Source organism: Rhineura floridana, chromosome 5 (assembly GCF_030035675.1).
Source record: "Rhineura floridana isolate rRhiFlo1 chromosome 5, rRhiFlo1.hap2, whole genome shotgun sequence".
In the NCBI taxonomy this organism is placed as follows: Eukaryota; Metazoa; Chordata; class Lepidosauria; order Squamata; family Rhineuridae; genus Rhineura; species Rhineura floridana.
Genome location: NC_084484.1, coordinates 142,535,302 through 142,558,266, shown reverse-complemented (window position 1 = coordinate 142,558,266; position 22,965 = coordinate 142,535,302). Strand labels below are relative to the sequence as shown.

General features: G+C 40.5%; 1 protein-coding gene across 9 annotated transcripts in view; it reads right to left on the bottom strand.

Moving 5' to 3' along the window:
* GRAMD1C (GRAM domain containing 1C) overlaps positions 1-22,965 on the bottom strand; it is an 85,621-nt gene that overhangs the window by 34,998 nt on the left and 27,658 nt on the right. For 8 of the 9 annotated variants that reach the window (XM_061628333.1, XM_061628334.1, XM_061628329.1 and 5 more), the window contains 4 exons: positions 18,375-18,478; positions 17,708-17,803; positions 16,000-16,080; positions 1,000-1,118 (listed from right to left, as the gene is read on the bottom strand). In XM_061628333.1, the coding sequence (XP_061484317.1) occupies positions 1,000-1,118; positions 16,000-16,080; positions 17,708-17,803; positions 18,375-18,478 (400 nt within the window). Of the gene's footprint in view, positions 1-999; positions 1,119-15,999; positions 16,081-17,707; positions 17,804-18,367; positions 18,479-22,965 lie in introns of all 9 variants that reach the window. The other variant, XM_061628336.1, reaches the window with a different exon arrangement.

Genomic DNA, 22,965 nt, shown 5'->3' with positions numbered 1-22,965 from the left:
TCATCCATTGAGGTCTTTCTCTCTTTTTAACAAGAGGTATTGTCTTCTTGCATTCTTCCCTGATAATGATATAGTGTATCTAGATCACCTTTGCTGGATGTGCAAGATAGAAAATGGACCACTGCCCTTTTTTCTCCCAGTGGTCTATAATGGCCCCTTAGCTAGCAGTGGCCTCAAGCATATATTGTGCCACCTCCTCACTAAAGACAGATTAGGTCAGCTATCTGTCACAAGCAAAGGACACCCAATAGATAGGATTTTCTGCACATGGAACCTGATCATACAAAATAGACTTTGCACTCGAGATGAAAAATATACATGTGACCAGGCAAACATTATGTATGAACCAGTCCCAAGACTAAAATAAAATAAAAATAGCACCATTGAGAAAGTATACAGGATGTGACATCCTTGAAAACACGGTAGCATTCTAGCTTGAGACGACAACTTTCATTGGATATTTAGCATCACCCTTCCACACATTCCTTTTCAGCTTTGTTTAGATGTTACCATTTGCCCATGCAAGATGCCAAACGGCCTCTATCCCTGTAGCAGAAAAACATGGAAGCAGATACATACTGAAATGCTCTTTAGCCTATGCAACACCCACATGGTTGGAAGCACATATGACAGTGCTACCACTACCAGGTTTTCACTAGAAGTTGCATACATACTTTTGTACCTGATTGGGCAACACATGTGGCAGAAAACATCTAAATGTTACTGCTTCAGCATGCAAACCATGGGTGCCACCACGGGTACAAGCTTTTTGTCAGCCTACACAGCAAGTGATAATATGTAAGCTAGCTGACAATTAAAAGGCAAAACAAAAGTTATACCTGTTTTATATCCACATGGGGAGATGCCAAAAAATGAAAACTCAGCCAATAAGAATGCACATAACTCTATGTGTGTTCAATAGTAGCTTTTGAAATGGTTTATAGAAAATGGGATTAAAATAATACGCTCCTTCTTTTGTGGTATTCTACAGGATCTTACCTTGACTGGCCATTCTCCTCAGATGATGAATAAATGTTTTCCATCTCTTCTGTGTTCAAGCCCAACTCAGAGCCATAGCTCTGCTGTACAAGCTGCCAAAATTCTTGCTTGGTCAGTCTCTGAAAAACAGAAAACAAAGAATTAAGTACACTTGGTCAGTAGCCAAACTGCTCATATTTTAAAGCTATACACTATTTAAACAGAGGTAACAAATGTTCTTATCAACTTTTTAAAATCCCCTGATTGATCATAACTAGCAATCTATGTCTCCTAATATACCTAGTTGACATTTCTAAATGGAAATAAGAAACAGAGCTTTCGTTCGAACACACATTGTCAGTCCTCATAACATAAAACTGGCAAATACAAACCCATCATTATAGGTTAATAATCTTTAGGATTATATGCTGCTAGTACTTCTCCATACAGCCGCTGGGATCCAAGAGCACTATAGTCTTTGCCCTCTCCCATCCAAATTCCCGAAATAAAAAAACCCTCCAAGTCATTTTAACTGCTGTGAACAGCTGCATCCTCTCAGCTGACATTAGTTGTACAACAATACCACAAGCCCCTCTTAGCCAGCTGTCTTCAGGTCAAGTGGCTTCTCTCCACTCAATTGCTGAAGAGGCCCCAAGCAAAATGACAAAAGCAACATAGCATGTAAACCAAAGCAATGTAAGGTTACTATATCAAACACATAATTCAAAGATAGCTCCACTACATTAAAAAGACCAGATCTCACACTGATTATGACTGATTACTAATGACCATTGAACTGCTTTTTCCCTTTGTCTACTCTCTTGTACAGAGAATATCTTCACATATCTACCTTGAAATGAGGTGCTAGAATTGTATGTTTAACTACTGTGAAAGCAGTGTGCACAGGGTGGGGTCACACTCACCCAGCATACACATGTCATTTGTAGATAATTACCAACATATATCAGAAGCATTTTAAAACTTTCCAGCTATGCTTTCTGCTGGCTTGCACAGCAGCAGTAAGTTGCACTTCAAGTGATTCCTAGCACACCATGAATGACTTATAAAGTGTTAAGAGCATAATCAAAGGGGATCCCAGGGAATGCAGTAATTATCGAACTATTGCCTTAATATCCCATGCAAGTAAAGTAATGCTCAAGATTCTACAACAAAGACTTTTACCATATATGGAGTGAGAAATGCCAGATGTCCAAGCTGGATTTAGAAAGGGAAGAGGTACCAGAGATTGTATTACAAACATACGTTGGATGATGGAATGAACCAAGGAATCTCAGAAGGAAATCACCCTGTGCTTTACAGATTACAGCAAAGCCTTTGTGTAGTCACTATGGAATGCTTTAAAAGAAATGGGGGTGCCACAGCATCTGATTGTCCTGATGCGCAACCTATACTCTGGACAAGAGGCTACTGTAAGAACAGAATATGGAGAAACCGATTGGTTCCCCATTGGAAAGTGTGTGAGACAGGGGTGTATTTTATCACCCTATTTGTTTAACCTATATACAGAAAGCAGGATTGGACCAAGGTGAAGGAGGTGTGAAAATTGGAGGGAGAAACATCATAATTTAAGATATGCAGACGATGCCATACTCTTAGCAGAAACCAGTAATGATTTGAAACGAATGCTGATGAAAGTGAAAGAGGAAAGCACAAAAGCAGAACTACAGCTGAATGTCAAGAAGACTAGACAGCAGGTTCCCCTTATTTCCAATGTTTATCTTGTTCTTATTCTTATAACAGAATACTATTAATAGCCTATAAAACATTTTTTTTTTAAGTCAGGGGCAATCCTATTGAAGAATAGAAAATTCCCTCCATACTGTTGGGATTCCAGCTAAAAAGCCAAAGGCCCAATAAAGTTATGAATGTTCTGTCAATGGCCAAGATTATTAACAAACGGCACTTAATGGTCCCTGATGACTGGAATGTTTTTCTTCTAGCTAGAGGGCTTTCGCCAGCCTCTGGAATATAGTACTAATCAGAGGCTGTAGGCACACTGATCGCTCCAAAAGCAGCGAGAATGGTTTTTCTGGCTGCATTTTGAAGTGACTCTGCCCTTGGATAGACACACCTACCTTCCCCACTGCTAACTTCAGATCCTTTAGGACTGCCCACAGCCAAATGTTGGGCCATTCACTGTCTCTGCCTGAGCCTACAGCAAAGTGTTTCCATTGGCCACACTTGGAGGGACAATGAGTTTATCTACCAGCTAAGTTGCGAAATCTGTCTGAAGCTGAATTTAAAAAAAAAATGCACTGGAGCTGATCCAACCAGGTTTTGAGTAAAAAGGGATAGAGTTTGACTAATGTCGCATCTCCACCTCTCTTTTCTGAAATGGGCACACAATGGAATTGGCGCAACAGTAAGTGTGTCTCTACCCAGAATTTGGAAGATGACATCCTTCAGAATTAAGAAAGTAGACTGAAGGCACATGATGCAACAACCTTTCTGATGGTAAGCATTTCTTGGCCCTGGTCAGTACCTGGATGGGAGACTGTCTACAAACTATATGCATGCTACTTTGAGTTCCATTATGGAAGAATGGCAGGTTATAAATGTAATAAATTAGGGGGGTTGCAAAGAAACAGTTTGTAGCCAGCTCTGCAATTTTAAATGGATAAAGCATCAGAGAGAGAGAATCCGGAGACAGCTAAGAGATGGTTGATGTTCCTGGAAGTGCAGGGTCCCTCCGTGAGATCTGGACACACAGTTAGCAGATTTGCTGCCTGTTGTAGCAGCGTAGTTGCTTCCAATATCCTCTGCTAGTATATTTGTAAATAAATGATACAAGGTGCTACAAATCAGTAAGTCTGTAGAAGAACATTCATTCAAAGGAAGCTAAACTCCATAGCACTGACCATAGACTTCTCATTGCTCAGTGAAATGAAGACTGCTTAAAAATACTTTCAGGTTGACACTTAAAAACAACAACAACTAGAAGACTAAATCAGTAATGGGGAACCTACAGATGTTACTGAACTACAAGTCTCACCATCCCTGACTACTGCCCATGTTGGCTAGAGGTGATGGGAATTAAAGTCCAGCAATATCTGGAAGCTGCATAAGCTCCATCACAGGGCTAAACCATCCCCCTATTCTAAAACTTACACAAGATTTGTCTACATTAAAAGCAGCACAGTTTTTTGTAGTTTTACGTAACACATTGGGATACACGTTTACACTTTCAAGCTGAATGCCTTCTTTTAGTCAAAATCAAAAGATCTGGAATTTCTAAACACAGATGTCAATAGATGAAGCAAGCAGCACAAGGCCTATGCTTTCATACTCATTTCCCAGGATCCCTATTTGTCAATTTTTTTTATATGATCTTGCATGTGAACTGCTTTACATTTTATGTGGCAGTCACATTTGCTGTGGTAAATATTTGAAACATCCAGTGGCCTGTTCAGATATAACAGTAAGCCAAATTATAGCTTAGAGTGAACAAGCAAGTCTGCTGGTGCAGAGTTAGAATATCATAACCACTTTCTTCATCTACTCTTGCTGCTGTTGCGCTACCTGGAGCTAAGCCATGGTTTAGCTTAGCCTTAAGTGAAAACCTGGACTTGGAACGTCACACATTCCAAACAGATCATGAGCTGTGACCATGGTTTGTTCTTGGCTTCTCGCACATGCTTTGTTTGGTGGAGACAAACCAAGAACCTGGATCCACATGAAACACTAAGCCAAACCATGGCTTAGCTCCAGTAGCATGGTAGCAGCAGGAATGGGTCAGGAAAGAAGCAGCTGCTATTTTCTAATTGCACACCATCTAGGGATAGGCAAAAATTCTGCTGAATTCGGATTTAGCATCTGATTTTTCAATGGTCTGCATATTCTTAATCTTTGCTGAGCGATCCTATTTGCTCCAAACTTCAGCTGCTGTAGCCTTGCCAAGAAGGAGGTGGGGGATGGGGGCACTGAAAGCTGCTTTCCTCCTTTCCTTTACAAAAGGAAAACAGCTGGACTCTGCTTGGTGATGTGAAAACTGACCAGCCTCAGTCACTGCGGAGGGCGTAGTGAAGCACTTTTCCTTTCCTTTATTGATATTTCCTTTCAAAATATCAATATTTCATTTCAAAGTACCGATATTAATATTGATATTTGGGGAAACAAAGTATGAACTCGAATCCTTCTCTAGATTATCAGAATCAGGAGCACTTCCAGACAACCTGTTTATTGAGAATTCACCCTGATTTGTTTGCAGGGAAATTAGACAATGTTCATTCCCATTTATTTGCAGGAGAGTTGCATAATGGTCTGTCAAAGCAAGTGTTTTCCCACACATTTTCCAGTGCATTTCCCCATAACTTTCCTCAAAAGATCTGATTTTGGGAGGGCGTGGGGCGTGTTTGTTGCACCAGACCTCCCAATCAATTATAATTATACAACCTGAATTTGCTGGTTTTGTTTGTTGTTATGCGCCTTCAGGTCGATTACAACTTATGGCAACCCTATGAATCAGTGACCTCCAAGAGCATCTGTCATGAACTACCCTGTTCAGATCTTGTAAGTTCAGGTCTGTGGCTTCCTTTATGGAATCAATCCATCTCTTGTTTGGCCTTCCTCTTTTTCCACTCCCTTCTGTTTTTCCCAGTATTATGGTTTTTTCTAGTGAATCATGATGTGTCCAAAGTATGATAACCTCAGTTTCATCATTTTAGCTTCTAGTGACAGTTCTGGTTTAATTTGTTCTAACACCCAATTATTTGTCTTTTCCGCAGTCCATGGTATGCGCAAAGCTCTCCTCCAACACCACATTTCAAATGAGTTGATTTTTCTCTTATCCGGGTTTTTCACTGTCCAACTTTCACATCCATACCTAGAGATCAGGAATACCATGGTCTGAATGATCCCGACTTTTGTGTTCAGTGATGCATCTTTACGTTTGAGGACCTTTTCTAGTTCTCTCACAGCTGCCCTCCCCAGTCCTAGCCTTCTTCTGATTTCTTGACTATTGTCTCCATTTTGGTTAATGACTGTGCCGAGGTATTGATAATCCTTGATAAGTTCAAAGTCCTCATTGTCAACTATAAAATTACATAAATCTTCTGTTGTCATTATTTTAGTCTTCTTGACATTCAGCTGTAGTCCTGCTTTTGTGCTTTACTCTTTAACTTTCATTATTATCATGTTCTGTGGGTGGGTATGAAGCGACAAGGGAGGAGGTGGAGAGCGAGACAGGGTGGAGTGGAGAAAACAATTGTTTTAGAAAATGGAGTGGAGGGGAAAAGGAGCCAGAGGGCAAGAACATGGACAAAGGAGGAGAAGGAGGCAGCAGCAGAGTGGAGATAAAGAACTGTGGAAGTGAAAGATGACATGTGTGTGCTTGCACTTGGTACACAAAGTGGCCTCCACCACCCTCTCTGGCTAATGTGCTGCATTTGCAGTATTTTAACTTTTTTGCACCTCAGGGGGAAATGTTTGCTTGGGTGAGTTTCCCTTAGTTGGTGGCAGGGCAGGGTCCAGGAAGTGGTTAAATGAGACAGATTATGCTTGCTGGCTGGGGGTGGGGGGGTTGCACTTGGTTTGACGTGCAAAGATCTGAGGAGTGGCCTCTGCCTCCCTCCCCATCTCCCTTACCAGCAGAGAGACCACTATTGTTATCATGGATAAAAAGAATTATTCTACTACCTCTGTATGTGTGTGTTTATTTTTAATGTTGTTTTAGGCTACTTAGATGTGCAGCAGCCAAGGCCAGCACCTTGTAGGCATTGTTTTTTAAAAACTAACTGAAATGTAACTATAGTGATTACTTTTGAGAAAAAGTAAAGTAATTAGTTACTTTCACAGCAATTGTAATTGTAGCTGTAATTACTACTTTTTTGGGCCATATAATTGTAACTGTAATTTATTACTTCTTAAAAGTAATCTTCCAAGCTCTGATCTATCCTGCTTTATGCAGATGATGCGGTTTTAATTTCCCAAACTTGGCTGGGTCTTAAGAGACTGTTGAGTGTCTTCATGGAATACTGAAAAGAAAACTTTCTTACAATTAACTATTCTAAAACCAGAGTAGTAGTATTTTCTAAGAAAAAGGTTAGATACCCCTGGTTTATGGGGAGCGACAGAACTGAACAGGTCGACTCCTATAAATACCTGGGTATCTGGTTCCATGAAGCAGCAAGATGGAGCGCCCAAGAAAAATATGCTAAGGCCAAAGCCGAGAAAAACATGGGCGCATTGATCCGATTCTTTTATACAAAGGGCGGGAAATTCTTGCCAGCAGCCATCCATGTTTATAGAACCAAGATAGTCCCTTCGATTCTCTACGGGGCACCAATTTGGTTCCCATATCTCAAGGGTTCACTTGAAGGAATTCAATCTTTTTTTCTCAGGTCCATTTTTGGTGTCCCAAGATGTGTTTCTGGAGCTACCCTCAATCTGGAGGCTGACCTTAACTCTCTGATATGCTCATCTTGGGTTTGTGTTATTCAATACTGGATTCACTGCTGCCTTGCGGACACCCACAGCCCCTTTACATCCCTGGTAATGAGAGATTATTTTGAGCCATCTTGGGCAAAGGCGGTAGCCAAAAAAGTTCTCAGTAGGTCTCTCTCCCTCTGATTTGCTCTCTATGGAGCTTGGAAGTGCCAAGGCAATGGTTAAACAGAGGCTAGCGGATATTGACACCCAAGAGCTCTCGGCAGCTGCCCAGGGCCCCTGCTCCCCTTGACATTGGGCCTATTAGGACTTCCTTGTAAAGATGGAATGCCCTATCTTAGCTGGTTATCTGTTCCCAAGTATAGGAGGGCATTTTCATTGGCCTGATTTAATGCCCTACCATCTAAACTCTTGGAGGGCAGGTACAATAAAATCCCAAGCAACAATAGACGCTGTCCCTGCGATAACGTCGAAGTGGAGTCTATCTTACATTATTTGTTCAACTGTAGATATTATGCAGGGCCCAGAAAAGATCTAATATACCCAATTATGCAGTCCTTCCCTGGTCGCCCCCTTGAGTCTCTTCTGATTGCTCTACTTGAGGGTTCTGACAAGGCAATTACCATGCAGGTGGCAAAATTTCTGAACCTGGCCATTTTAATCAGACCTGGTAAGATTGTAAATGGCAACTAACTCAATTGGATTGTCTTAGTATCTTAAGTGTATGTTTCATGGTTTTAATGTTGCGAATAGTTTAATTCTATTTTAATTGTATATTTTTGTATGTTTTTTTACCTATGTGTAGTTTTTATTTGTAAGCCACCCTGAGTTCCAGTTTTGGAAAAAGGGCGGGGTAAACATAAAGATTCATTCATTTATTCATTGTTTTTTCATCTGCTTTAGTTTCTGATTTCAAGCATTTTTATCTTTTTATCTTTAATATTTAATACCATGTTTTTGTACTTGCGGTTGGTCAACTGTAAATAAAGATTGTTGTTGTTGTTCCTAGCACCAGCACACTTGCTCATTCATGCTTCTCTATGGTTTGGTTTAGCACTGCATGCAAATGAGGCAGATGGGTTTCTCGCATGCCCAATTGCAGAACTCTGTAACATATTCCTAAACCTGGGAGATCTGGGTTCGAATCCCCACTCAGCCATGAAGCTCACTGGGTGATCTTGGGGCAGTCACTGTCTCTTTCGGCCTATTCTACCTCCTAGAAAAAAGATGTTTTTAAAGATGTTTTGTTTTAATGTATTTTTAAGGATGTTTTGTTGCAATATATTTTAAAGTCTGTTTTTATGATGTTTTAGAGTGTTTTTAGCAGGGCTGTGGAGTCGGAGTCGTAGAGTCAGAAGCAATTTTGGGTGGAGTCGGAGTCGGTAGAAATGTACCGACTCCAACTCCGGCTTCAAAATAAATTTTGATTGACAATTTTTTTAAAACATAAATTCAAAATGTCAGAGAAGCTTCCCATGAAGTCAGCTGTAGTTGAGCATTTCACCATAACTCAAGATGGAAAACATTTTGTGTGTCAGTGTATGACACAGGACCCAGATGAAGACAAATGCTGTGATGCCAAGATCAGCGCATATTCAGGCAGAGATAAAAATGCTCCTATGAGAGCTTCCAATTTAAAAAGACATTTACAGCCCTTTCCAGGGCTGTGGAGCTGGAAGCAATTTGGATGGAGTCGGAGTTGGACAGTAGAAAAATAGAGGAGTTGGAGTCAGAGTCGGAGTCGAAGGTTTGGCGTACCGACTCCACAGCCCTGGTTTTTAGTGCTTTTGTTTGCCACCCCGGGCTCCTACTGAGAGGAAGGGTGGGATATAAATCTAATAAATAAATGAATAAATAAGATTGTTGTGAAGATAAAATGGAGAGAGAGGAGAACCATGTACACCACTTTGAGCCCCTTGGAGGAAAGCTGGTATACAAGTGTAGCAAATAAAATGTGCCATAGAAGTACAATTAACCAGGGATCCCTGGCACATGTCCACTGCATGTTTAGGAATGTGCATCTGCTAGTGTATTCATGACAAATTCAACTGCTATATAAAATGCCACTCACCAATTTAAGTTCTCAGAGTCTCAATTTCTCCCTTACGTAAAACTGCAAGTATTAATGGCTTCCCATTTTTTAAAACGCACTTTGGAACCTGAATATGGAACACACACATCACTCCAATATATTTCTTAGGGACTGACAACTGCCAGGTGGAAGAGCTAAGTCAGGGCAATGATCAATCTCATAAAGTATGATGTCAGGAGTCTAGCAGCTCACTCTGTCTGTTTTACAAATATTATGTACAGCCACGAAACCTCCACAAAATTGTCCCCTATGATACTGTCCGGTTCACCCTGTTTTGCCACATTTTGTCCCTCCAGGCATAAACAGTGATGGAGACAGCTGGTAGTGGGCTATTTCTAGTCATCTCACTGCCACTAGGAGGAGCATCAGTTCTATTTTGTTCTACTGCTGCAGTGAGGTAATATTGATAATAATGCTGGATCTGGAGCTATTAACCAACCCAGTATAGCTGATATTGACAATAAGACACAACCACCACATGCAAATGTACATATCAAGCAGATTACATGTCCTCCAACACAGTGGGGATAAGACCCACTGCAACCTCCTCTCCGTGCCATACCAAGATACTTCTGCTAACATAAAGGGACAGGTCTCTGATTTCCACAGATAACTATTCTGATGGGGCTTCCTTTGAGAGGGTATGGCAAAGCACTGTTCCGTGAGGAGAACTCAGAGTAGACAGGATCTAATGTTGTAAATGAAATCAAATATTACAAAGACAACAGGGATGGGGAACCTGTGGCCCTCCAGTTGTTGCTGGACTACAACACCCATCACCTTTGACCATTAGTCATGCTGGCTGAAGGTGGTGGGAACTGTCCAATAATATCTGGATGGCCACAGGTTCCCTAGCCCTGATTTACCAATATACGTAACAAATGTTCCTTCAGCAGACAGCAACTCCCCAGGCAACAATGTGTGCATGCTCTGTCAAGCTCTCTTTCCCCATCTCTATCCAAATTGTGGATTTCTCTCCCTCCACCCCCCAACTCACCACTTCTGCAGGACTCTGGTTCTAGATCTCACCACTGCGGATGAATGGCTCATTCAGAAAACAGCTGAAGTGATTAAAGGAACATTCAAGGTTTTCTTTATCAAATTCTCAACTCTGCCTCTGATCAGGTCATAATGATACACATTCGCAGTAATCAGACAATCAAACTTGCAACATTACTTTCAATGCCCCAACTGAACCTTGTAATCCATCCACCAAGATGCAAGACAACTGCATGTAATGAAATAATGGTAACTAAACTTGCTCAGAAATAAAGGCACATCCTGAAAGAAATGATACCATTTGTGTCATTAGCATAAAGACGCCAAGTAGACAGACATTTTTTGCTAAACAAAAAACTTCTAACCAAATAATATATTCGCAAGGTACAAAAAAAATCTGGTCCCTTCACAGAATACAGATTTAAAGATTAGCAGGTTTCTCCTGCAAAACTTTTAACCCACTCTGCATTTATCACCTGCAATCTGTTGCATGGAAAGAAAAGAAAACCTTACATTTGCAGTTCCAAAATGTAGGCAACTTCATAGTGACACTCAGGAAACCGGACACATCATCAGGGTAAAGTTGGCAGAATGCATTTCAATAACCTTCCCTTGTTTGAAATCATTTCATATCACCCAGGACTTCCTGAAGTGCCGAAGAGCTCGTTCTCAAGATCACCTGGCTTATAAGCCGGACTGGAAGCAGTTTCCAGGCTATGCCGGTTGAATTTAATCAAAACAAAGATCACCTTGCCTGCACACAGAAAGCTCCAAAATTTAGTGGCAAAGATCCTAGAGTGATCAAGAGGTCATTAAAAAAAAGGCACTGTTGGATGTGGAGAGAAAGAGCTACATTTATGTAACTTCCTACTATAGGCACTTTGAAAGTGACCGACAAGTGGGCAGGTCTGTTTTCAGAACTGGAACTGGAACTTGTGCTTTGCTCCTGCTCAGTTTCTAAGTCCCTCCCATTAAGGAAAAAGGTAAGCATGTTTTGTGAAAACACACGGCTTAGAACTCCTAAGAATCTACCAATTATTTTTCTCCCCTGCACAGAACACCTGGATATACAGGAAAACAGATACTGCTGTTACACGGATTTTGAGGAAGTTTCCCTTCTGCTCTTTGTGCACAATTCATTTTAAAATGCCTTAAATCTCTAACGATATCTGAGGGGAGTGATTTCAAAGCTGCTTATGCTAATGCTGCTATTAGTTCCACTCAAAGCCAGTCAAACCATAGTTCGTTGCAATGGAAGAATACTAACAGCGTTCCTGGGAGAGTTTTCTTATCAGGTTTCTCTTTAACACTTTCACTCACATGTACATACATTTGTGTGAGAGGTTGGAGTGTAAGCTATAAATAGAGAGGAAGGGGGAAATCACATCTGACTAAAATGCCCAGTGAGCCCAGACACCACTGGAAAAGCAATAACAGGCAACCCTTTCTGCGTAATCCCGTTAATATCAACAAGCCATGTCTATGTCTCAGCTTGCCTTCCTTTCTATATTTAAGAAGCAAATGTTGTGATTGAAGATTTACACTGTTTACGGATTTATTTCACTATGTATTTAACAGCATTTGGTGTAAAAGTATTTTCTTCCAGAAAATTTTGTAATGTGAAACCTTCTACAGGGCATCATGTCATTATTAGAAAGATCTTTATATCTTCCACCCATTACAGACAGGGGTGGCACAAAAGGAGAGGCAAGCCCCCCCCAAACAAGGAGCTCACCCCCCCACCTAGTATATTTTGTCCACCTAGAAAACAGATTGTGTGTTTGTGTTCGTGTCTGTCTCTTAAAAACCAAAGGATTGCAATTCTCAGGACACACCTGACTTTGTATCCTATTGAAAGGGATTTTCCTTCACAATTTCCTTTGTTGTAGATATTTTTGTGATGATACCTTCAAACTTAAAAAAAGTGAATCCAGTATTAAAATACCTCTGCAGTTGTGTAACCAACCCCACACAATAGTTCTTCAGGATGCACTACCTTTTCCTAAAAACGTTAAGAGCCCTGCTGGATCAGAACAACCATCTACCTAGTCCAGCATCCTGTTCTCCACATTGGCAACCAGATGCCTCTAGAAAGCCCACAAGCAGGACCTAAGGGCAATAGCTGCTGTCCCCCATGGACTGGTATTAAAAGGCATGCTGTTCAATCCTACAGTACCAGTTCTCTTCAGTTTCTATAACCAAAATGATAAAGCTGTCTAGTGGTCAGAATTTTTTCCTCCCTTAACCATGAGAGGACTACTAGTAAATGTGCACAAGAAGCACCTAAAGAGATCCAACAGCTGTAAAAACAAATACATGGAAACCCTACAGTGAGACAATCTATGTAGATTAAAAACACACACATACAAAGTATCTCATTCCCAATGTTTTTCAAACACCAATCTCTTCGAAGAGACAAATTGCTTCACAAATAAAACAGCGATCATAAGCTCATAGTTCATAGGATCATAGGAAGCTGCCTTATATCAAGTCAGACCATTGGACCATTAGTATTGTCTACACAGTGACTGGCAGAGGCATTCCAGGATTTCAGGCATAGACAACATTTCCAGCCCTACCTGGAGATGCCAGAGATTGAACCAGGGACCTTCTGCATGCAAGGCAGATCCTCTGACACTGAGCTACAGTCCTTCCCCAGTGGACCTGTTCCCGCATTCAAAAGAGTAATCTTCTGTCTTCTCACTAAGTTAAAGTAGTATATCAAATGGGCAACCACATCCATGTGTTTGAATTCTCTCCTAAGTCTTTTTTAAAAAACCTCCCTGAACAAACTAGCATGTTCAAGAGAAGCTAGGCTAGAACCCGTTCTACCTGAGACACTAGGGGTTTTTTTACATGCCACCCTCCACCTGCAGTTTGAAATGGCCTAGTTTAGGGAAGTAGTACCATGGGATATTTCTGAACACATTTGGAATTGCAGCTTGAATCTTTCTAAGCATATTTGCAGAATAGGCCAAAACCTGTTTCAAGGATTCAGTTCAGTTTTAAAAATAAAAATGCCTCATCCCTGTCTTGGAAACTACTAAGTCCTACTGATAACTTATGAGAGGTGTAGTGAACCCCAGGCTCAGGGGCCATAAGTAGCCCTCCAGGCCTCAGGACTCTTCCTAGGCCATCCCCATACCAGCCCTATTCTGCAGTCTCCTTGAGTGCTTTTGGCTGCCCTTGAACTGTGATAATGCACCTTGCTTTCCTGGATTGAGAAGGTATGTGCAGAAACCTCTGGGTTTTGGTGTTTGAGTGTGTGTATAGGAACCTTTGCATTGGCTGGAACATAACCTGCTGTACAAAACAGGAAGGGGGAGCCTGTGGCCACCAGGTGTTGCTGAACTCCAACTCCTAGCCAGCATGGTCAACAATCAAGGATGATGGGAGCTGTAGTCTAGCAACATTTGGAGGGCCACATCCTCAATACAAAGAGGGGAATACAGTGCTTGGGCTGAAAAAGATTTCCTGTCCCAGGCTGCATATCACAAACATATGTTGAATAATGGAATGGACCAGGGAATTTCAGAAGAAAATCACCCTGTGCTTTATAGATTACAGCAAAGCCTTTGATTGTGTAGATCATGAAAAACTATGGAATGCTTTAAAAGAAATGGGGGTGCCACACCATCTGATTGTCTTGATGCGCCACCTATACTCTGGACAAGAGGCTACTGTAAGGACAGAATATGGAGAAACCAATTGGTTCCCAATCGGAAAGGGTGTGAAACAGGGGTGTATTTTATCACCCTATTTGTTTAATCTATACACAGAACCTATCATAAAGAAAACAGGATTGGACCAAGATAAAAGAAGAGTGAAATTGGAGGGAGAAACATAAATAATTTAAGATATGCAGACGATACCATACTCTTAGCAGAAACCAGTAATGATTTGAAACGAATGCTGATGAAAGATCAAGAGGAAAGCACAAAAGCAGGACTACAGCCGAATGTCAAGACTAAAGTAATAACAGAAGATTTATGTAACTTTAAAGTTGACGACGAGGACATTGAACTTGTCAAGGATTATCAATACCATGGCACACTCATTAACCAAAATGGAGACAACAGTCAAGAAATCAGAAGAAGGCTAGGACTGGGGAAGGCAGCTATGAGAGCTAGAAAAAGTCTTCAGATGCAAAGATATATCACTGAACACTAAAGTCACAATCATTCAAACCATTGTATTCCTGATCTCTATGTATCGATGTGAAAGTTGGACAGTGAAAAAAGTGGGTAAGAGAAAAATCAACTAATTTGAAATGTGGTGTTGGAGGAGAGCTTTGTGCATACCATGGACTGTGAAAAAGACAAATAATTGGGTGGTTGAACCCAGAACTGTCACTAGAAGCTAAAATGATGAAACTGAGGTTATCATTCTTTGGACACATCATGAGAAGACATGATTCACTAGAAAAGACAATCATGCTGGGAAAAACAGAAGGGAGTAGAAAAAGAGGAAGTCCAAACAAGAGATGGATTGATTCCATAAAGGAAGCCACAGACCTGAACTTACAAGATCTGAACAGAGTGGTTTATAACAGATGCTATTGGAAGTCGCTCATTCATAGGGTCGCCATAAGTCTTAATCGACTTGAAGGCACATAACAACAACAATCCCTTTCTTTTAAACACATTTCCCTATAGATTGCACAGTGATTTTATCAGGATTTGTGTTGTTACTCATAATTAAGGTTTGCTTCTCCCTACCCCAAAGGAGAACTACATTACAGGGATAAGCTCAGACATAATGCCAAACCATGGTTGGCACCATGTGAATGAGCAATTAGGAGCCTCAGGCTCATACACTCCCTCCTGCCCTGGTATGAGTGCAATTTACTCTCTGATCCTAATCTGATGCATAAAGTAAAACAAAATAAGGCTCTCAAGAACATACCAGTGGCAAATGCCACATCACTTGCTGTAGCAACAAAAATTCCTAGATCTGTCCACATAAGAGATCTTTTTCTCCAACTCCCATCCCACCTCCAGTCATATACGTTTGGCTTCTAGCCATGCCATTTCCCATCATTATGTTTTCCTAGCCCTTATGAATGATCCAAATCTCACAAAGAAGTTCAAAGTGCTAGGCAGAGTAAATGCCCAAATTGTCATCTCAAGGCTTTACTACCATAGCTATGGAGTTCTTATTCTGACCCATCCAACACAGAATGTTTCTCCAATTAATATCTAGCCATCAATATCTATCTTCTTAAATCAAACTTGCACACAGCCACGTTTAGCCACTTGACACTCAGTGCTAATTTTTCAAGACTATATATCTTAAATTTATTGAAGAAGAGAGTAGCATTTACAAAGGGTGACATTGTGAAATGCCTGCATAAATGACCATTGCTGAGGGACATTATGGTAAGGCACTAGTTTCATCAGCTTCAATACCTAGAAGTAGTGCACAAAGGCAAACTGCGAGCAGTATAAGTCAGAATACAATTCATCCAATAAATAAATAAACAAAATAGGCCAACGTAGACATTTTCCAATCATATCAACGCTTACCTTTTCCAACAATGAATTCTGCCATAATCGAAAGATATTGAGGTAGCTTCTGTCTCTGGCACTGAACGAAGTGAAGAAAAACTGCAAAGCAAAACGATAATCACATCTGCAACTGCAAAAATAATCTAAAAGTTGCATATCCCCATCCCAAACAAAATATATGGAGCAAAGGCTAAATGATTTCCATTTATGTCTTTTCCATTGGATTTTAGGGGGCTTTAACAGGGGCTAAATTACATGATCAGCCTATGGAAATAAGACTGTTCCCTCACTGATGGTTTTTAAAGGAGAGCTTAACACACATCTGTTCACACAGGCATTTGGGGGAGGTCTGTGAATGAGTAGGACTGTTTTTGACACTGCTGCTGAACTGTTTTGGTTTGTTTAATATAATGTTCAAACAATGTTTAAATTAATTGTTTTACGATTTCATTGTGTGTGTTCATCACCATCTACATGATGAGGAGCAGTTTTTTTGATATAATAATAAAGCAATACATTTACACTGAAACTTTATACAAGCCAATTCAGAAACCAGTCCCACTGAGCTCAACAGGGCTTACTGCAACATATTTGGTTATAGGACTACAGCCATAGTCACTTGGGCATCAGTCTAATTTAAATATATAACTTTTCTCTACCTGATACAAAGCAAGTAAGTCAGAGTCTCTCTCTCTCTCTCCTCTCACGATTTCTGAAAAGCAGGACCATGTCTGTGCTAACATTGGGAATCTCACTCCCACAATCCGGCACTTTGTATCATACATTCCCAATCATGAGATAACAAAAGTATCTCTTTGCAGACTTTTCTGGGAGTCAGGGTATATTTATTTATTCATTAGATTTCTATCCTGCCCTTCCTCCCAGTAGGAGCCCAAGGCAGCTTTGGGTGTTTCAAATGGGTATAGTGGACTTTGGGTGTACCTATCTGATGAGGAAGTACTGTAGCAAATTTTGAGGCCCAAGTGTTTTCATGCATGTAATAACATTTTAATAGACACAAACATAACTAATAACCCCAAATAATTTCTAGTCCCTAAATGTGTCACCATAAAAATGTATTCATTTTTTATTCTGGTCAATGCTGAAGAACTGAAACACCTTGGAGGAAAGCCAGAGAGCAGCATTCCAGAGTTCACAAGTCTCTGCACTGAGTATTTGTTATGTTACGTTAGTGTTTATTTCTAGGCCGCCTGTTGGCCAAGAAGGTCCCCAAGGCGGCTCACACACAAATAGAAAAGCATAAATACAAATCAAAACAACACAATCTGCAAGAATTCAAACCAACAAAATTATAACATTTCTAAAAAGCGACAACTAAAAACAAAAAGCAGTCATCATCTTGGTAAAGGACAGTCCCCAGAAAATGTCACTAAGAGCAGGGGGCAAAACAGCAATACATCTGTCTGCAGCTCCTCCTGAAAAGGGTCAGGCAGAGGGGTGGGGCAAGGCAGGTGGAAAAGCTTGCCCCTTGATGGTCCCAGCACAGTCTCACCCCTGCAGCAATGGTCTATAGGCCATTTTTGCTGGCTGCAGCAGCCGTGATGGTAGTATACACTGCTGTAGGTAAAATCTAAACTGCTTGTTGCTATCAGAGATACTATCTATAATGATAACTAAAGGAGATAAGTATTCAAATTAGATAATGGCTTGCCACGTTAATTATTTTTACAAAAATGAGTAAACAATAAATTAAAGAACATCACACCTTCTCCCCTTCAGTGGCAATCTGGATGGCATTTGGGATGAGCCGAGCTGTCTTCTCTTTTGTCATGAAGGTTATATCCTTCAAAGCGATAGAAATCTAAGTTCAAACACACACATGAAGCAAACCATGTAATATCTCAAGCTGAAGTGATAAAGACATAGTATGTAAAAGAGGTATCATTAATGTTAAATGGTGGTCTTCAAACTTGCTGTCCAAAAGGAATTTTTTTCATATCTGTTTATCTGCAGAGGAACCTTCGGTGTTGCAGAGAATTCTGGGGGGGGGGGGACACAAGAAGTGGGATACAGTTCCCTTAAGAGCTAGCACACGGCAATTTGCCATCTAAGGTGAAGGACAAAATGGCACACACGCACACAGTCCAATTCCAAGTACAGAAGCTAACCAAACTGGCAGCTGAATCTCACTTCAACACTGGCGATGGGACAGCATCTGTCACAACACCTGAGGCTAGCTTAGGGGGTACAGGCCAGACCACATGTCATACATAGCTCTGCTGCCTAAGCCAGGCACCTCTCTCTGCCTAATGGTAGAGGTCAGCCCAATTTTGCTGCTTGAGGCTGCTTTCTCATTCTGCCTAGTAGTAGGGTCCGTCCTGACAGGAGTCATTGCATCCACATGGACTTCAATGCGCAGACGCACGCCTTACTGTGGTCTCCCATCGGAAGATGTTGCTGTAGAAACAGAGCCAGTTTTCTGAGAGGTACAGGCGTCCTTGGAGGAGGATATCCTTCTGGAGGGCACAGGCATAATCTGTACAAGGAAACCATAAAAAAGTGTTTATTAACAAAGTTCAACTAAACTCATGATTTAGCTTATCAGTAATGCCATACTCCCAAAAGAACGTCAAGTAGCTTTAAGAATTTTGTGAGTGGTGGTTAAAATCAAGGAGATTTTCTTCATTTGTCAGAGGGATGCCTGAAACATTTCATACCCAGAGCAGCTTTAGACACAACCTTTTAAAGGAGAGTGTGCAACTATTATAAGATATGACGAAAATAAACTTGTGTTTCATGCTGCAGTAAATCTACATGATTGGCAAAACTGCAGAGCAGACTGAGGAAAAAGGCATGTCTTTGCTGGAAAACAGATATACATGTTATTCTTGATACTTTCATGCATCTGAAGTTATACGTCTGACCCTGAACTTCTACAAAATGGTCATCAGGCTAGGCCTCATATTGTCACTTCACCACATATGCAAAATGTCTGCTCATGCTTTCAACACTTACAGACTTAGGCTGCAATCTAATACACTTTTACGTGGGAGTAAGTCCCATCCGACCCAATAGAGCTTACTTCTGAGCAGACATGTATTGGATCGCAGCCTTAGGTAATTTAAGTAGTGAGCCCACTCAGGTAGTTCATTCACTGGTCTTTATTTTGATGTTCAATCTCTCTTCCAAATTTTGTTTAGGAGAAACTGGTTCTGCATGTTTGCAACAAAAGACTGGCTGCAAACTGGTGACATCACTATTTCATCTAGCCACTTCTTCCGGAACCAGTTTTTCAATGTTTTAAAAACTGAGGGCCAAACTAGGCATAATGTAATGTGTGAATGCAGTTAATATGTCCTCTTTTTTTAACTTTCAAAACAACAGCTATTGGTGGGAGAGCAGTACTGAAACTCTGGTACATTCTTTTTTCTATGCCATGCTCCTGGTGTCACACACAAATAAAAGTTACTATACACCCAGGACGGAAGCAGCCATTGACACTAATGGCAATCCCCCCCTCCCAAGAAGAAGCAGCAGCTTTGAGGTGGGGAGAGTTTCATTGGGACCATGACACGGGGAGAGGGGTGGAAGAGGATAAAATGTGAAACTGTACTCTCTGCATGCAATGTACATGATCTACCACTGATTATGGCCCTTCCCTAAAGGCATCAATGTTTATCCCATTCCAAAAAGATTCCTCCCATCACAGGCAGATTCAGTTCTTTAAAGTGTCCAGGTTTCAAACTACACTTAGGTTCTAAAAGTGGAAGATTATTAATCCATTTGCATTAGTATCAACTGCTAATGAAAAATCATCCATTTTTGCCACCATCTTTTCCAGAAGAGTGTGCCTCTCTCCAGACCTGTAGCTCGGGGGCTAGGGCCTCCCCCTGAAAAAAAATCTGCCTCCTATTTTTTTTAACAAAAATAAATAAATTACAGAAAAAATCCACCCCTACAAAATACCTTTAGGGTGACTACGAGCCTGTCTATTTCTCTCACTGTGGCCTGGCTACTTGAACAGATAAAACAAAATCTGACATGCATTAGGACTCAAAGACTGTTTCAACAAACATATTTTATACACTTGAATCAGAGTCTCCATTCAGTACACCAGCTGGGAGTGAGATAGTTTCTCTCCCTACACCTACAGTGCCTCTCTCATTGAGAAATAAGCATTGCCAACCACAGGGCTGTGGAGTCAGAGTCGGAGTCGGGAGCAATTTTGGGTGGAGTCGGAGTCGGGAGCAATTTTGGGAGGAGTCGGAGTCAGAGTCGGAGTCGGTAGAAATATACCGACTCCGACTTCTAAATAAATTTTGATTGACAAGAAGCAATTTTGGGTGGAGTCGGAGTCGGACAGTAGAAAAATAGAGGAGTCAGAGTCGGAGTTGAAGGTTTGGTGTACTGACTCCACAGCCCTGGCCAACCACCACATATTTTAATTTATTTATTTTTAAAGTTTTTATATCACTTTTCAGGCCAAATCGTTTCACGCCATTTACAAATCAGTAAACATATACAAATAAAACATCATAAACATTAAAAACTAATTACATTATACTGTAACCAGCATAGAACAAATTGCCTTTTTAATTCAACATCAAAATTTGCCCCACAAAGGTCAAAAGGCCATGGTAAAAAGTGTGTCTTTAAGGCCCATTTAAAAGTGGTCAGAGATGGAGCTTTCTTAACATAACTCAGAATTGAATTCCAAAATGGGGGCGGGGGGGAGTGAGAGAGAGGACTGCAGAAAAGGCCCTGTTTCATGCACTTGCCAAGATAATGATTTTTACAGACATCTCTATCAAGAGATCTTAAGATATAGGTGGTCCACTGGATAACCTGGTCCCAAATATTTTAGGACTTTAAAGGTCAGTAATTTGAACTGGACCCAGAAACACAACAGTATCGTGCAAGTGACAAAGTATTGGTGGAATTGATCTGACCAGCTGGCCCCAATTAGTAGGTGGATAGCTGCATTGTGCACCAGTTGTCATTTCTGAACTAACCTCCAAGGCAGCTCCACATAGAACACTTTACAGTAGTCTAGCCTGGAAGTCACTAGTGCATGAATTACTGTGGCAAGGTTCAACATCTCCTGATAGGGTCACAGCTGGCATATTAATTGAAGCTGAATAAGCAGCTGTGGTCACCACCTGGGCCTCCCCACTTGGTGCCAAGAGCAAGAGCACATCCAACTTGCAAACTTTGTTCTTCAGGGGCAGTGCAATCCTACCAAGGATTGGTTGAACACCTCCATCCAGCTGGATTAAGCTTTACCTTTTAGAGTTATGGGCCAGAAGGCATGGTGGCATGGGGACTTGAGACTTCCTCTCTTTTCTAATTAAGAACTGGCTGCGACTGTTCCTGCTCTTAAAAAAGGGGGCTTGCTCCATTTTTTAAATAACTTACAATAGCCCCTGGCTTCTTGCCAGATATTAAAAACAAAGTGGTTGTTTACTGCAGACCATACTAATTCTCTATTGGACATGGCCTATTTTAAAACTTCAAATAATGTTTATATTTCAATAAAAATCTTTTAAAAATGAGGTCAAGTTAGCTTGTGTCATGGGCATGTTTGAAAGATGTGTGAAATACATAAGAGAGACAAAGAAGATTTAAAAAACTATGAGATGAATGACCAGGGACTTGCTGAACATTCTGAGAACAAAGAGGAAAATATTCAGAAGACTAAAGAGCACAATGTCAGTACATTTCAGGCATGTTGAAATAAAATGCAAGCATGTAAAGCACAAATGAATTAAAATTAGCAAGAAGATGTTCTGCAAGAACAAATGAACTGGAAGGAAAAGCCAAGAATCTCTTATCAATTTACTGTTCATACTTCTTGAAAATGTTTCAACATTATGAGATGGTTCAGAGGTCCAAGGGCAGGCCAAGTGTGTCAATTTCTATTTCTCTCAGTTTCTCATTTTTCTAGTCTTAAGTTCCGTACTCCATGTTTCCACATCAGCTTGTTAATTATTTTTTTAAATCATGAAAATTCTTTTTCATTGTGGTGCAAATTTCATCACTAAATACACATTTTTGGAAAGCAATCTTCCTAAATAGTTTCCCTAATATAATTCATTTTATTTATTTTAAAATTTTATATCCCACTTTTCCCTATACAGGTCTCAAAGAGGCTTACAACAACAAAAAATTGTATGTTTCTGTATATTATTTTCAACAACATATGCATTTTTATGCAGAGTTTACTCTAGTATATACATTTCTGTATGTATTCCTTGGCTGGAGAACTGCATTGCAAATTTTGTTTGAATTTTGAAAGATGGCTGCATTTCATTTCAGAAAGTATAAATTAGGACAGCGTTCATCTATAAATGCAACCAACCAAATTTCTCTGCCATCTCTACCAAGGCCCACCTTAGTGCATTTTCATCACAACAAAACATGATTTGCTGCAATGAATGTGCTTCCCCCTCACACAAAGGAGAGGTAATTTCAAGTTTTCAATCATGGTTTTGAACAAACCAGATTTTCCCTTTATGGCCAAATAAGGGAAATTGTGTTTTTTGTAGCCACAGTTAGTTAAACCAGGAACTGAAAACATGGTCTGATAGTTGTTTTGTTTGAACCAACTGAGCTTATAACAAACCACAGAATGATATCCAGTGATGTCTGCCTGCTTGTGCAATAGAAATTTGCTTGTACTATGAAATTTGCTTGTACTGGTTTACTATCTCCCCCTCCATCATGCTCAAAATCTGCTCTGGAGGATCCCCCAACCCTCCAAAGCAGATTTTGGGACAATCAGGAGGCTGCAGGGGAAAGGAGGAAAGAGGAGGCATGCAGTACAAGCAGACACCCAGTCATGCTACCTTGGATCTTACCCACACTTTCCCAAATTTTGACATAATGGGAAACTGACGTTCATTCAAAACCATGACTGCAAGCAGTAAAATTTGTACCCCTTGTGAGCAAAATATAAGGTGCCTACTTATGAATCACCAAAAAAAGAGGAAATGCATTGCCAAATAAGAGGAAAAGATTATACAG